Source organism: Callithrix jacchus, chromosome 4, assembly GCF_049354715.1.
Source record: "Callithrix jacchus isolate 240 chromosome 4, calJac240_pri, whole genome shotgun sequence".
Lineage (NCBI taxonomy): Eukaryota > Metazoa > Chordata > Mammalia > Primates > Cebidae > Callithrix > Callithrix jacchus.
The window spans coordinates 42,313,757-42,326,635 of record NC_133505.1 but is presented as its reverse complement, the minus strand read 5'-3'; the positions used below and the strand labels follow the sequence as shown (position 1 = coordinate 42,326,635).

The 12,879-nt window shown below is 56.8% G+C and overlaps 1 protein-coding gene across 30 annotated transcripts in view; it reads left to right on the top strand.

Moving 5' to 3' along the window:
• Positions 1 to 12,879, top strand: part of GRM4 (glutamate metabotropic receptor 4) — a 151,169-nt gene that overhangs the window by 107,856 nt on the left and 30,434 nt on the right. For 16 of the 30 annotated variants that reach the window (XR_013534175.1, XR_013534169.1, XR_013534174.1 and 13 more), the window contains 2 exons: positions 5,877 to 6,123; positions 11,553 to 12,531. Coding sequence is in view for 21 of the 30 variants with exons in the window: in XM_078368989.1 (XP_078225115.1) it covers positions 5,877 to 6,123; positions 11,553 to 11,602 (297 nt within the window). In the remaining 9 variants the exon portion in view is untranslated. Of the gene's footprint in view, positions 1 to 5,876; positions 6,124 to 9,740; positions 12,532 to 12,879 lie in introns of those variants that run through there. The other 14 variants (XR_013534167.1, XR_013534168.1, XR_013534172.1 and 11 more) reach the window with 3 other exon arrangements.

Below are 12,879 nucleotides of genomic sequence, written 5' to 3'. Positions count from 1 at the left end.
AGAGTGGCTATCTCTGCCTCCTGTTGGCCTGGTCTGAGGACCTGGGCATATCCCAAGAGTCCTGTGTGTTCAGCCCACATCCCAGCCCTGGTGCTGGCTGGGTGACTTGGGGGTTTTATCTTGAAGGACACCACGCTTCGAGGCCTGAACAATCAGGAAGGAAGGCGTTTCCTGTGCTAAGGAGAAGACAATGAGAGGAGCCTGTGATGGGGCAGGAGAGAGGGTCCTTTGGATGTCCTAAGTTTGGGATGCTCATTAGACATCCAAGTGTAGCTGCCAAGTCAGTGATTGAATACAGCAGTCTGGAGTTCAGGGGCAGGTTCTACTGAGGAGTCGTCAGCCTGAGGCTGGCATCTAAAGCTATGAGTGCATGGCCAGCTGCGGTGACTCATGCCTGTAATCCCAGCACTTTGGGAGGCCAAGGCAGGTGGATCACATGAAGTCAAGGGTTTGAGACTAGCCTGACCAACATGGTAAAACCCTGTTTCTATTAAAAAAACAAAAAAGAAGCCAGGTATGGTGGCTCATGCCTGTAATCCAAGCTATTCTGGAGGCTGAGGCAGGAGAAACACTTGAACTTAGGAGATGGAGGTTGCAATGGGTCAAGATTGTGCCACTGTACTCCAGCCTGGGTGACAGAATGAGACTTCATCTCATTTAAAAAAAAAAAAAAGAGCTACGAGCGCAGGTCCAAGTTTGCAGGGATGCCTGGTTTTCAAAGCTGCAATGGGATGGGGTGATCGTCATGTGCCAGACACTCCATCTAACAGCCGTTAGGCCCCATGGCCACTGGTCAGGGTAGGTCTCATCACCTCCTGCTTACAGATGAGGACATGGGCACAGAGAGGGGGAGTGACTTGCCTTGGTGGCACAGCTGGACTTGACCCCACTTTGTCTAACTCGAGCACACCCTCCATCCCCAGCACACCCTTCCCCCCTACAGCTCTGGGACACCTCATGCCCTGGGACTTCCCCAGTTGGTGCCCACCTCTTTTCTAACAGCTCCTCAAGGGCCTCTATGGGAGGCACTAAGAGGCAGACCTTGGGGCTGGCAGTGAGTATCCTGAGACCTGAGATCTGAGACAGGGCCTGTTTCAGCAGGGGGATCCCACCTTGCATGCCTGAGCCACACAGCCACCATGCAGCCACTGTGCCCAGCCTGTGCTGTGAGCTGGGTCTCTGGCCCCCATCAGGCATGCTGTGGGAGATCTTCCCTGCTGAGTGCAGGTGCAGGCAGAGGCCTTTACGCTGCTCAATGCTCATGGCCCCCATGGAACCAGCAGGGAGGCCATTCCACATCCCAGGAAGCTGGCAGCTTGAGAAATTACCTTCCACAATACGAGGAGGCCCCTTCCCACACCTCCTCAGGGAGTAAAGGTACCAGGCTGGTGGTAAAGCCACCATGTGGTGGCTGAGTCCCTCCCTCCACCTTGCCATAATTCCCCCTGGCTGCCTGCCAGCAGCCTGCTCCCCAGCAGGGCCCCTGTCATCCCAGGATATCAGGTCCTCCCACCTCCAGTTGATGCAGCCCAGCCCCGCAACTCAGCCTCCCTACCCTTTGCAATCTCTCCAGGTGACCTGCCCTCCTCTGATTCCTGCCTTTTTAGGAGGCTTCCCGGGCCCTGCTGTGAAGGGAGTCCCTGAGATGATCAGTTCACAGTCTGAGGGGGGGACAGAAACTTGTTCCAAGTCATACAACAGGCTGGCCTCACACTAATGTGCTCTCTCCCTGGTGACCTAGGACATGGGACATGCCCCTCCCCGCTCTGGGCCTCTGAATGGGGAGGGGGTGGAGGAGATATGCTTTGAAGTTGTTGTGGTTCAGCCTCTCAGGCTTCTTAGAGACTCAGGCAACCCTGGGGCGGTGTCTGGGCCATGTTATGCCGAGCTGCAAGATGCCCCAGTGCAGGCTGCCGGTCTGGCTGCTAAGCGTGTGTGTGCATGTAGATCAGGTGGGGTGTGGCTGTTGTAGGAGTTGTGGTGTGCATACAAAGGTGTGTGTGTATAGATGTATGTGTGCCTTTTTACACATGTGCATGCTAAGTGGTGCATGTGTGTTGTGTGTGTACACAGGTGTGTTCCCATGTGCATGCAGACTGAGGGGCTGGGTTGATGGGTGTGCCGAGGGTATGTAGCTGCTGGTGTGTGCATGGATGGGTGGGTTGAGTATGTGTGCCCAGGAGTGTTTGTGCACACAGGTGTGTAGATGTGTGAGTGCAAATGTTAGTGTGTGCACGTGGATGTGTGTAGATGTAAGTACATTTGTTTCTATATATATGTGTGTGTACCCAGGTGTGAAGGGGTGTGTGAGCCCAGTGAGTTGGACGCAGGTGTGCAGCTGTGAGCTCAGGTGTACGTGTCAATACAGATACGTACGTGTATGTTGATATGTATGTGAGCAGGCATGCATGTGTGCACAACACACTTGCACGTGCTCAGCTACACCCATTCCCCTGGGGTGCGCGTGCCGGCGCAGAGTAAAGCTGTCTGTGCCGCTCTAGTGAGCAGGCAGATGGATTTCCCAGCCTTAGCCTGGATTTCCAAGGCTTAACACTGCAGCCATTTGGAATTACACTGAGCGGGCTTTCTGCACTATATGGCGTTACTGCTCAGTCATGCTTGTGTAGGATGTGGCTGCAGAGGCAGGCAGGGTGTGGGGAAGTTCATGTGTCTGGTTTGTACAGATACTGAGGATCTCAGTTCCTATCAGGGTCCGCCTACAGAAGCACAAGGCAGGCAGAGCTCCTTGGTGCCCCCACTGGGGCCCCTTGAACTCTGTACCCCCAGACCTAGTACAAAAGCAGGAAATTCATCATCCACATCCACAGCTGCTCCTTTCTGTGCCCTTTCCTCACCCCAGGTGTCCTCTGTCCTCACATCAAACCTAGCTCAGACCACATCCTTCACTGTGGGGAGCACGTGCCTAGTAAGGCTGAATGGAGGATTCCTCACAGAGGACGGGGTACAGCGAGGGCCCATCCACACAGGGGAGCCCAGGCACCAGCGGGCTTAGAGCGTGGGTGGGAGAGGAGGGGAGACCACAGCCCAAAGGGCGCCTCTCATTCTGCCTGCCTTTAAGACCCTCATGGTTCCTGGGTCCAGCGCCCCAGGGAGTGCTGGGAGTGCCAGCTGGGGTCTAGAGGACCACTGTTTCTCTGCTAAGGGTTAACCTGCTACCACCTCCTGGTGGCCATGTGTGCCTTCACAGAGGGGCTCAGAAACCATGTCTGAGCCAGAGGTAGGCTCCCGGGGTGGGGCTCGACCACACCCTGGGGCAAGGAGCAGAACTGGGGGTGGACAGCCCGGCTCCCTCCTGCTGTGTACAGGGCCTACCTCCCAGCAGGGGATGGCTAGAGGAGCCCCCAGGGCCCATGCTGGGATGGAGGGTTTTGATCTTTTTATACCCCATCTTGTATTTTGTTTGAAGAAAGGCTCTTAGGCTGAAAAACAAAATAGAACACGAATGACTGCTCATGCCTGTGTTCCGAGTTGGCTAAAATTTTCAGGGCCCAGCAAAAATGAAAATGATGGGCCCACTGTTCAGAAATTACCCACAATTCAATATGGTGGCAGCAGGACCTTAAAGTGAGAGCTGGCCCTTGTAGGGCCCCTGGGTGACTGCACAGTTGTACACCCATAGCACTGGCCCTGTCTGTGTTCACAGAGGGGTGTCTGGTGCCCAGAGAGGGGAGGAAACTTGCCAGCATCCCACAGTGGGCTGGGGCTGAGTAGATTCTGGAACCCAGGCCACTGACCCTCAACATAGAACTGTGTCCCCTGCAAGGGTTCCTCTGCCTCTATCCCTGGTCCCTGGTCCCACCAACTCCATACGGCCCATTACACTCCACCCATCAATAAGGAGCAGGCAAAGGGTGTAAGATGGGTGTCTCACCTGGAATACAACCCCTATACCCAAGAAACCCCAGGGTGAGAGGAGAGCCAGCCCCTGCCCTCAGGGAACCCTGATGTAATGAGGGAGATACACCTTGTCCCCAGGGAACTACCACCCCATGGTGAAGACCCAGATGACCAGCCAACTCTCCACTAGCCCAGGACTCTATGATATTCCCCATGGGTCTGTTTTGATGCTCTGGAGCCTCTCCTCGCCCTCTCACCATGATCACCCCGCCTTCTCTCACCCTGATATCTTGGGCAGGAGAGATGGCCAGCATCCCCCTGCCATCTGGTCATGACCTTTCCCTCTGGGAGAGCCCCACGCCCAGGGTTGAGAGTGTAGGTGGTGTATGAGGATGGAGGGACGTGTGCTTACTGGGGGACAGGCTTTCATTTCCCCTGAGCCTGTGACATTTTCCTGAACTAGTAGCTGCTCTCAGCTTTCTTCCCCTCGGAGCTCTGCCTGACATGGGCCACGCTGGCCTGGAGGCTGGGCTTTGAAAAGTGTCAGCGCCTTGGCTCGGGCATGTCATAGCTATCCGGCCGTCCCCCATGTCCCCTATGTCTCTTCTCAGTTTCACCTCAGTGCGTGCGATCACTAAAAGCAACTTTGACATGGCTTTACAGTCTGTGCCTCGGGTTCCCTTATGGTTTAGGTGAGGTAGCTGCTTTTGTCCCATTGCATGAGGAAAAGACGGAGGCCCACAGAAGGGCAGGACTCTCTTTTTAGGCCCTGCAGCTTCTCTAGCACCTCTCCCAAAGGTAGGAAACCCAGGGCAGGGTGGCTGGAAATGAAGGTTGTACCATCCAGTGTCACGAGGCATTTATGGAGGGGCGTGCAAGGGACAGGGAGGAATGTAAGAACTGGAAGACCTGGTCCCTACATGGGGGGTACTGCCAGATGGGGCCAGGGCCCCTGCGCCTTCAGGACACAAGTCCAGACCTGTGTCCACACTGCTGGTCTGGGTATAAGAAATGAAAGGTGTCATGGGTGCCTACAGAGCTTGGGGTCACGAGAGGCTTCCTGGAGGTGGCACATCATCCACATTCCAGGGCAGGGCCCAGCCCAGAAAGAGCAGTTTTGGGGAAGAGCATTTCCTGCCTCCCTCATGCCCAGACCCAGGAGGCTTAGCTTGGGTCTCCTTTGGTCCCACCTTGGCGGAGGGGTTCAGAGGGGCAGCTGAGGCCTGGAGAACCTGGAGGAAGCAGGAGGCAGGGAGGGGAATCCCAGACGGGGAACAGTGGGAATTGCCAGGCCCTGCCTGGAAGGCCTTACTATTGTAAAATGGATTATCCGACACCCAGATTAATGGGCTTTCATTTTGCTAAACATCTGTCACCGTTAGTGCTGGCGAGCGAGCATGAAATGAGCTCTGACTAGTGCCACCACCATATCGCGATGGGCGCTGAGGATCCTGGGCTCTGCACCGGGGGACCATCGGTTGGGGGCAGTCACTGAATGGGGGCCTGGTCTGAGGGGCTGTGGCATGGTCACGGGGTGTTATTCCAAGGCACCAAGGGGTGCTCCTCTCACCCTCAGCCCTGAGAAGGGCGGGCTGTGGTCTCCTGAGAGCCCCTCGTCAGGCGTGCCATCTCTGCATAGCAAATAACAGCAGTAAGCTGAAATGGCACTTACCATGTGCCAGATGTTTTCCACACTTTTTAAACATTTATTAAGTCACTTAGTTCTCACAACAGCCCTAGGAGGTAAGTACTGTCATGATCACGCCCATATTATATATGAGGTAACTGAGGCACAAGGATGTGATGTGTCCAAGATCACACAGCTGGAAGTGGTGAGCCAAGATCTGAATACAGAAACCCTGGTCTGCAGTCTCAGCTCCCTGTCAGGACTCCCTGATGCCTGAAGGCAGCAGGATGCAGGGTGGGGTCCCCATGTGCGTCCCTGGGTGGGAACTGACGGGGGTCAGGGCCTGCAGTCAGGGCGGAGCCTGCTCTGATGCCGCCCTGCCCTCCGCCAGCTGTACATCCAGACGACGACGCTGACGGTCTCCGTGAGTCTGAGCGCCTCGGTGTCCCTGGGAATGCTCTACATGCCCAAGGTGTACATCATCCTCTTCCACCCGGAGCAGAACGTGCCCAAGCGCAAACGCAGCCTCAAAGCCGTCGTGACGGCGGCCGCCATGTCCAACAAGTTCACGCAGAAGGGCAACTTCCGGCCCAATGGCGAGGCCAAGTCTGAGCTCTGCGAAAATCTTGAGGCCCCAGGTGAGCTGCCAGCCCCATTCGGTTCCCTCCGGGCCCCGGCCGGCTCCTTTTGCAGCAGGTCAACTGAGTTCCCGCCCCGCCCCGCCCCATGCCCCATCCTGGGGAGGCGGCGGGGGACACCGGGGGAACCCTGAGGCTACAGGTGGGGACCACCCTCTCAGGGAGAGCCCCGAAGCACCACATCAGAGCCCGTTCTGTCCTGCCCCTCCTGGTGGCCTGGAGAGAACCTCAAGGTTCCCCAGCCGGTGCCCTAGCAGCGCCCTTCTAGCGATCTGTGCCCCACTCCAAGCCAGGCCACCAGGGGGCGCCTGGCCCCTGAGGGTGAGCGGGAATCCCTGGCTTTCTCCGTTCTGGGGCCCAGGTCTTTGCCTGTGCCCTTTCAGCTCCTCTGGGAGAAGGGGTCGTCCTAGGGGCCCTGCACACTGGCCCTTTGGTAGCCCGGTGGGGTGGGAGTGGCCCTGGGCCCAGGGGAGCTGTAGCACCCAGCCTGGCTTTGTCTAGCCACCTCCTAGCAGGCACCTGAGTGATGGGGACCCGGGACATGGGCTGGCCAGGACTGGTGGGTGAGGGGCAGGGTGAGGCAGAGGGGCCCGCAGAACTGCCTACTGTGGCGCTGAGGTGGCTGCCTGTCCAGGGATTGTCCGAGGAGACCTGGCAGGAGGTCAGGCTTTGTGGTGGGGGAGGGCACCAGGCAGGACTGTGGCGGCTGAGGGGCAGGCCTGTGGTCTGGGGCTGGCCAGGACAGGTCCCTCCAGGGCTGGTTACAGGGCAGTGCCACCATCTTTGCCAACTCCTCTCTTCCTCCGGGAGCCGGCCTGTGCTCCTCTGTTGTGGAGAGTATGCTGGCTCTGACACCCTCCCTGTCTCTGATCAACACCCGATGCCTGTGTGTCCCCCTTTCCCTCCCTTGTGACCTCTGGTTCTTTCCAGACCTCCTACTCCCCCCAGCCCCACCTATGACCCTGGGGCTCCCTTTGGGTGCCATGCTGGTCCCCATACACAGCTGGGAAGGGGCAGAGGGGCCCATGGGACTCCCACACTTGGCCTTTCATGTATTCCTGGATGTCCAGAAACCCCAGATGATGCCCTGATCAGGCCTTTCTGCCTGAGTGGGGACCCCACCCACACCCCAGTTTTCCTCCTTCCCATGGAGACTTCCCTTCTCGGCTCTCAGGTCGCATTCCCTCAAGGCACCCTCTCTGCCATGTGCAGAAGCAGGTCTGTCACATGGGATTTCCCCCAGTGTGCCTGAGAGCTCCTCCCAGAGGTGACATCTGACCCCAAAGGCTGACACTGTGGGTGCTGTGACAGGCCAGGGGGCCCCATAAAGGGTGGGGCCCTCACAGAGAGCTCTGACGGCTCAGCACTGGCCCTGCCTTCTGCTCTTGCTCCAGCCAGTCACCTGGGAACACAGGACAACTACCCACTCCTACCAGAGAAGGAGGAGTATGGAGGCCTGAGGAGGGAGACCCTGTATCCCCAGACCCCTGCTTCCTGCCCAGGAGGAGCTTGGGGGCCTCCACGCTGTGGGCGGCCCCCACAGGCCTCACTTCCAGCTGCTCTGGGGTTGGGAGGGACTGAGGGGTCTGTAGTCAGCCAGACCCCCTGCAGGCCTTGGCATCCTCCCCACAGAAAGTCTTAGGGGCTTCCATGGTAGAGAAAGGGGGAGCCCCCTCCCCATCTTCTGTGTGAAGGCCAGTGGCCAGCACCTTGTGCCCCACTGTCTCTCAGCTCAGTGACAACAGGGGCCATGAAGGCACCAGGCAGGAGCCAGGTGATTAATTCTGGGGATAGCCGGACCGAGGAGGTGTGAGCCGGAGGAGTGGGGAAGTGTCACTCCTGTGGAGCAGGGACATTTTTCACTCTGTCACTGGTGGGCTACATATCTTTACACAAACAACAGAATAAATAATTCAGGGGCCTGATTGTAGGCAGATTGGGTGTGGGTGCGGAGACAAGGGGCGACAAATGGGGGCTGTCAGCTGGCGCCTAGCGCTGCCTGGCTAATTGTTATCTGAGCCTCCGGCAACTGAAAGCTGGCAACCAGGGCCTGTCATCAGCACTGGGTGGGCTTGGGGTCTCAGCCCACACCCCTCAGCCTTCCTCTCACACTGAGGTTGCTCCGGGAGTGTTGCTGTCCCCATCCTGTCCCCACTGCTGGAGTGATTCCAGCCCTGTCCTTCCGCCCAGCGTGTTGCCGTATTTACAGTGTTTCTGGCCGGGCTTGGTGGTTCACACCTGTAATCCCAGCACTTTGGGAGGCTGAGGTGGGCGGATCACGAGGTCAAGAAATCGAGACCATCCTGGCCAACATGGTGAAACCCTGTCTCCACTAAAAATACAAAAATTAGCTGGGCATGGTGGCACACACCTGTAATCCCAGCTACTCGAGAGGCTGAGGCAGGAGAATCACTTGAACCCGAAAGGCGGAGGTTGCGGTGAGCCGAGATTGTGCCACTGCACTCCATCCTGGCGACAGAGTGAGACTCCATCTTAAAAACAAAAAAAAGAGTGTTTCTATTCACCTCTTGGCCAACTCCACGTGGTGTTTATTGTCACCCCATCTGACAGATGAGAGAATCTTGGCTCTGAGAAGGTCAGTTTATTGGAAGGGCCACACAGCATGTGTCGAGATTCCCCCATAGCATTGCGGGCAGGACTGGACCCTGTCTCCTGACTTCTGGCCAGAACCCTTCCTTTGGAGCCTCACTGTTAGCTCGTGGGTACCCTGGGCAGACTGTGGCTCCCATTTTCCAGATGGTGCGACTGAGGCTTGGGTGAAAGGCTCCCCAGGTTCTGGAACCTGTGAGCTGGATTTTCTAGGGTAGACAGCTCGGGCATTAGAGGAGAGCAGAGACCCTGCGGTCCTTGCTTTCCATGCGCTCTCTAGTCCGCAGCTGCCCCTGGAGTCCCCTGCAGTCAGTGGGGATTTGGTTGTGGCTGCTGAGAGTTTTTTCCACCTCTGAGCCAGGAGTTGCTGACAGGTTTTACAGGCTTGGAAGCTGAGTTTTATCAGTTCCCAGAGGGGCTGATGGCGCCCTGGGGAATTGATTCTCACCAGCCTGACCTGCGGTGATTCGCAGACCTGCGGCTCTTTTTCTGATCATGGGGGATAGAATGGGGTGAAGATCTTGGGGGCAGTTGGAAGTCCCTCAGGAGAAGTAGTCTAGGCACAAAGGGCCACCCTGCCCATGTTACAGGCAGGGAAACTGAGGCTCAGTAAAGAAGGGGAGGAGCTGCTTGAGGCTCAGAGAGAGTGTGAGGCCTCCCTGCAACTAGAATGTGGGCCCCTGCCCCCAGGGTGCTGATCCGTGCTGATCTCCCTCTCAGCACCTCCTGCCATCCCAGGCCACTTCCTGGATGCTGCCCCATCCAAGCTGCCCTGTCCTGTGTTCCCTCGGCCCTCTTGGTCATCCAGCACCCTTGGAGGGACATGGGTCATTTCAGAGACGGTGGTAATTCTTCACGAACTGTAAGGTGCCATGTTTGTTCTTCTTTTTTTGGCACCATTTCTCTTCCATTGGCACCTGTCCAGGTGGCACCTAAGCCTTGAAACTTGCCCACCCTTATCCACCTAAGTGATTCTTCATCATCTGCTTGGATTTTTCTATTGACAGAGAGCTCAGGACACTGACTCCATCCACCTCTGGCCAGGAGAAAGTTCTTCCTTTAACTGAACTGGACTCTGACCTTCATGCCTCCTCACTGGTCCCATGGTGGACCCCTCTGCTCACCCCAACCCCAGCCAGTTTGCTTCTTCGACATGTGATAGACTGATAGCTGGACACCACGATCCTGTGTTAGTGGGCTTCTAGTTATGCTGCTATGACAAAAAGGTCCCGGAACAGAGCAGCTCAAATCAGACAGATGTTTGTTTCTGCTGTAATAGAACACGGTGGGTGGGTGGGAGTGGGGACCCAGGATCCTTCCATCTCATTCTCCATTGGCTCCCTGAAGATTGAGGCTAGATGATCTCAATGGTTTTCTGCTCATGGAAGGGAAAAGAGAAGAAGAATGGGGGAAAGCCTCATTTTAATTAAATGACATGGGAGTTGCACAGTCCTTCCGTGTGTATTTCATGAGGAAGGGTGCAGTCAGGTAAGGCGTCACTTAGCTGCAAGGGAGGCTGGAAAACAGTCCTTCAGAGTCATGTGCCCAGTGAAACGGGAGAGAGGATTGGGGGGACAACTTGTAGAACACCAACCACATTTGTCCCCCAGTTTCCTCTTTTCCAGACCTGATGCCCCTGGCTGTGTCTGGCAGATGCGCCTCCTTTTTGAGCTGACATATCCCGACCTAGGGTCAGGGCTGCTTTAAGACAAAGGCAGCTGGTTTCTCCCACCACTGCTTCTCTCCACACTTGCAGACCAGCCCCTGCCCCCGGCAGCAATAGTGCCCTGATTACCGCCACTGAGCTGGCCCCCAGGCCGCTGAGGGAGCCCTGAACCCTGGCTGGGCAAGACAAAACCAAGGGTCTGGCCAGGTCCCTCACCCCTCTGGCCTCAGTTCCTCATCTGGCAAATTAGGTGATGTTTCTTTGGCCTCCTCACTAGACTGCTGTGGGATCTGCACTCTGGAGGGGTGGGGGACACTCACACTGTGCATGAGAGCTGCCGATCACTCAGCTGTGGACAGGAATGGGAGACACCCTGATGTCCCACCCCAGTCCCAGTGTGGAGTAAGGGCCAGATGGACTGGAGCAGAAAAGGGGGGCTCAAGACTGAGGGAGACGGGCGCTGAGAGGTAGAAAGGGTAGATGCTCAGAGGGTCGTGGGGCCCCGGGGGACTTGTGTTTCCTTGGGCGTGGGGCAGTGGCTGAGTCAATCCCATGCCTTAGTTTCCAGCCATGCATGGCCCTGCTCCAGTTTTTGTTATTATTTCCTCTGTCCCCATTCCCCACTCTCTTTCCCTAGACCGCTGTTCTATTTTAATGTATATTCCTCACGTGTGCATGTTCAAAATGTATGTGAACTTCGGAAAGACGTTTTTTTGATAATATTTTAAGGTTATATGATGTCATAAAGAAGGTTTCTTTTGAAGTGTGGTAGAATTAGGAGGTGGCAGGGGCCCCATGCTGGGGAGACCCTCACACGGGAGTGGGCTTTGGAAGGGAGCGCCAGAGGGAGGTGGCATCTCTAGAGTGACAAAGGGAAGAGGAAAGGCAAGCAGCCCAGCCGGGCAAAGGCATGGAGGTGGGAAACGTGGGCCCAGTCCCTGGATGGGGAGCTAGGAACAGCAGGAGAAGCTGCTGGATGGGCCAGGCAGGGCCGGTGCACACTTTGGGGTGATGTTGCTTGCTCAGCTCAGGACCGGTGCCATGAGAGTGGGGAGCTGTGGTAGGTTCTTGTACAGGGCTATGCCCGTGTGGAAGGAGAGTTTGAGAACAGTAGCCCCTGATTCCTGGGTATCCCTGCTCTCTCTCCTTCCAGCGCTGGCCACCAAACAGACTTACGTCACTTACACCAACCATGCAATCTAGCGAGGCCACGGAGCTGAGCAGGAGGAGGAGCCGTGATCCTGTGGATGGTGCGACGGGCCAGGGCCACACCCACACCCAAGGGCCCAGCTGATGTCTTGCCTGCCCGTGGGCGCCCACGGACGTGGCTTGGTGCTGAGGACAGCAGAGACCCTGGCCGTCACTGCTGGCAGCCTGGGAAAGCCGGGTGGGCGACAGGAGGACGAGGGGCCAGGGCAGTGCCAGGCCATCACAGGAACCTGCATCTTGGACCATTGCCCCTCCTGGCCCCAAACCACAGGAGCTCAGGTCGTGTGGGCCCCAGTGCTAGACCTCTCCCTCCCTCTGTGTCTATCTGTGCTGCTGGTGACACCCCCGTCTGTCTCTAGCCCTGTCATTCTGTTCTCTTATCAATTTGTTTTACCTTTCCCCTCTCTGGTGTCCCCGGCTGCTTTCTGTGTCTCGTTTCTGGCTCTTGCCTCTGACTCCTTTCCCTCATCCTCTCTGTCCTCAGCTCCTCCTGCTCTCTGGGGTCCCACCTGTGTCAGTCTTCTGCCATTTTCTTTCCTGTCCTCCTCTGCTTCATTCTCGTGCAGCCATTGCTCCGCTCTCCCTGCCACTCTTTCCCAATTCACCAAACCTTCCATGTCACAAAAGAGAAAAAAGGAAAAAAAATCAAAACACAAAAAAGCCAAAACAAAAACAAATCTCGAGTGTGTTGCCAAGTGCTGCGTCCTCCTGGTGGCCTCTGTGTGTGTCCCTGTGGCCCACAGCCTGTCCGCCTGCCCCACCCATCTGCCGTGTGTCCTGCCCGCCTGCCCGCCTGCCCCTCCTGCCGACCACACGGAGTTCAGTGCCTGGGTGTTTGGTGATGGTTATTGACGACAATGTGTAGCGCATGATTGTTTTTATACCAAGAACATTTCTAATAAAAATAAACACATGGTTTTGCACCCGGGCTCCACATCCACTGAGGGTCCTGCCACGGGACCGCAGGCTCAGCCTGCAGCTGGAGGGCCTGGACCTAGAGGGAAGTGGGACCTGGGCTGTGGAGACCGAGGGCTTGGGGGCCGTGGAGACTGCTCCCTAGGCTGGGATCTAGGGTGGTGTGGAGAGGCCTTGGGCAGGGAGGGGCCAGGTTTCCAGGTAAGAGGCAGAGACATTACAGGAAATTCCAGGAATCAGCACCTGGTAGTCCCCTCGGTAGGGAGATGCTCTGTCCCCTGCCCTGCAGCCCTGGGAGGTAACTTTTCTGCCCTACCTGTCATCTGTCTCACACCTCTCACACCTGGGACTGCCCT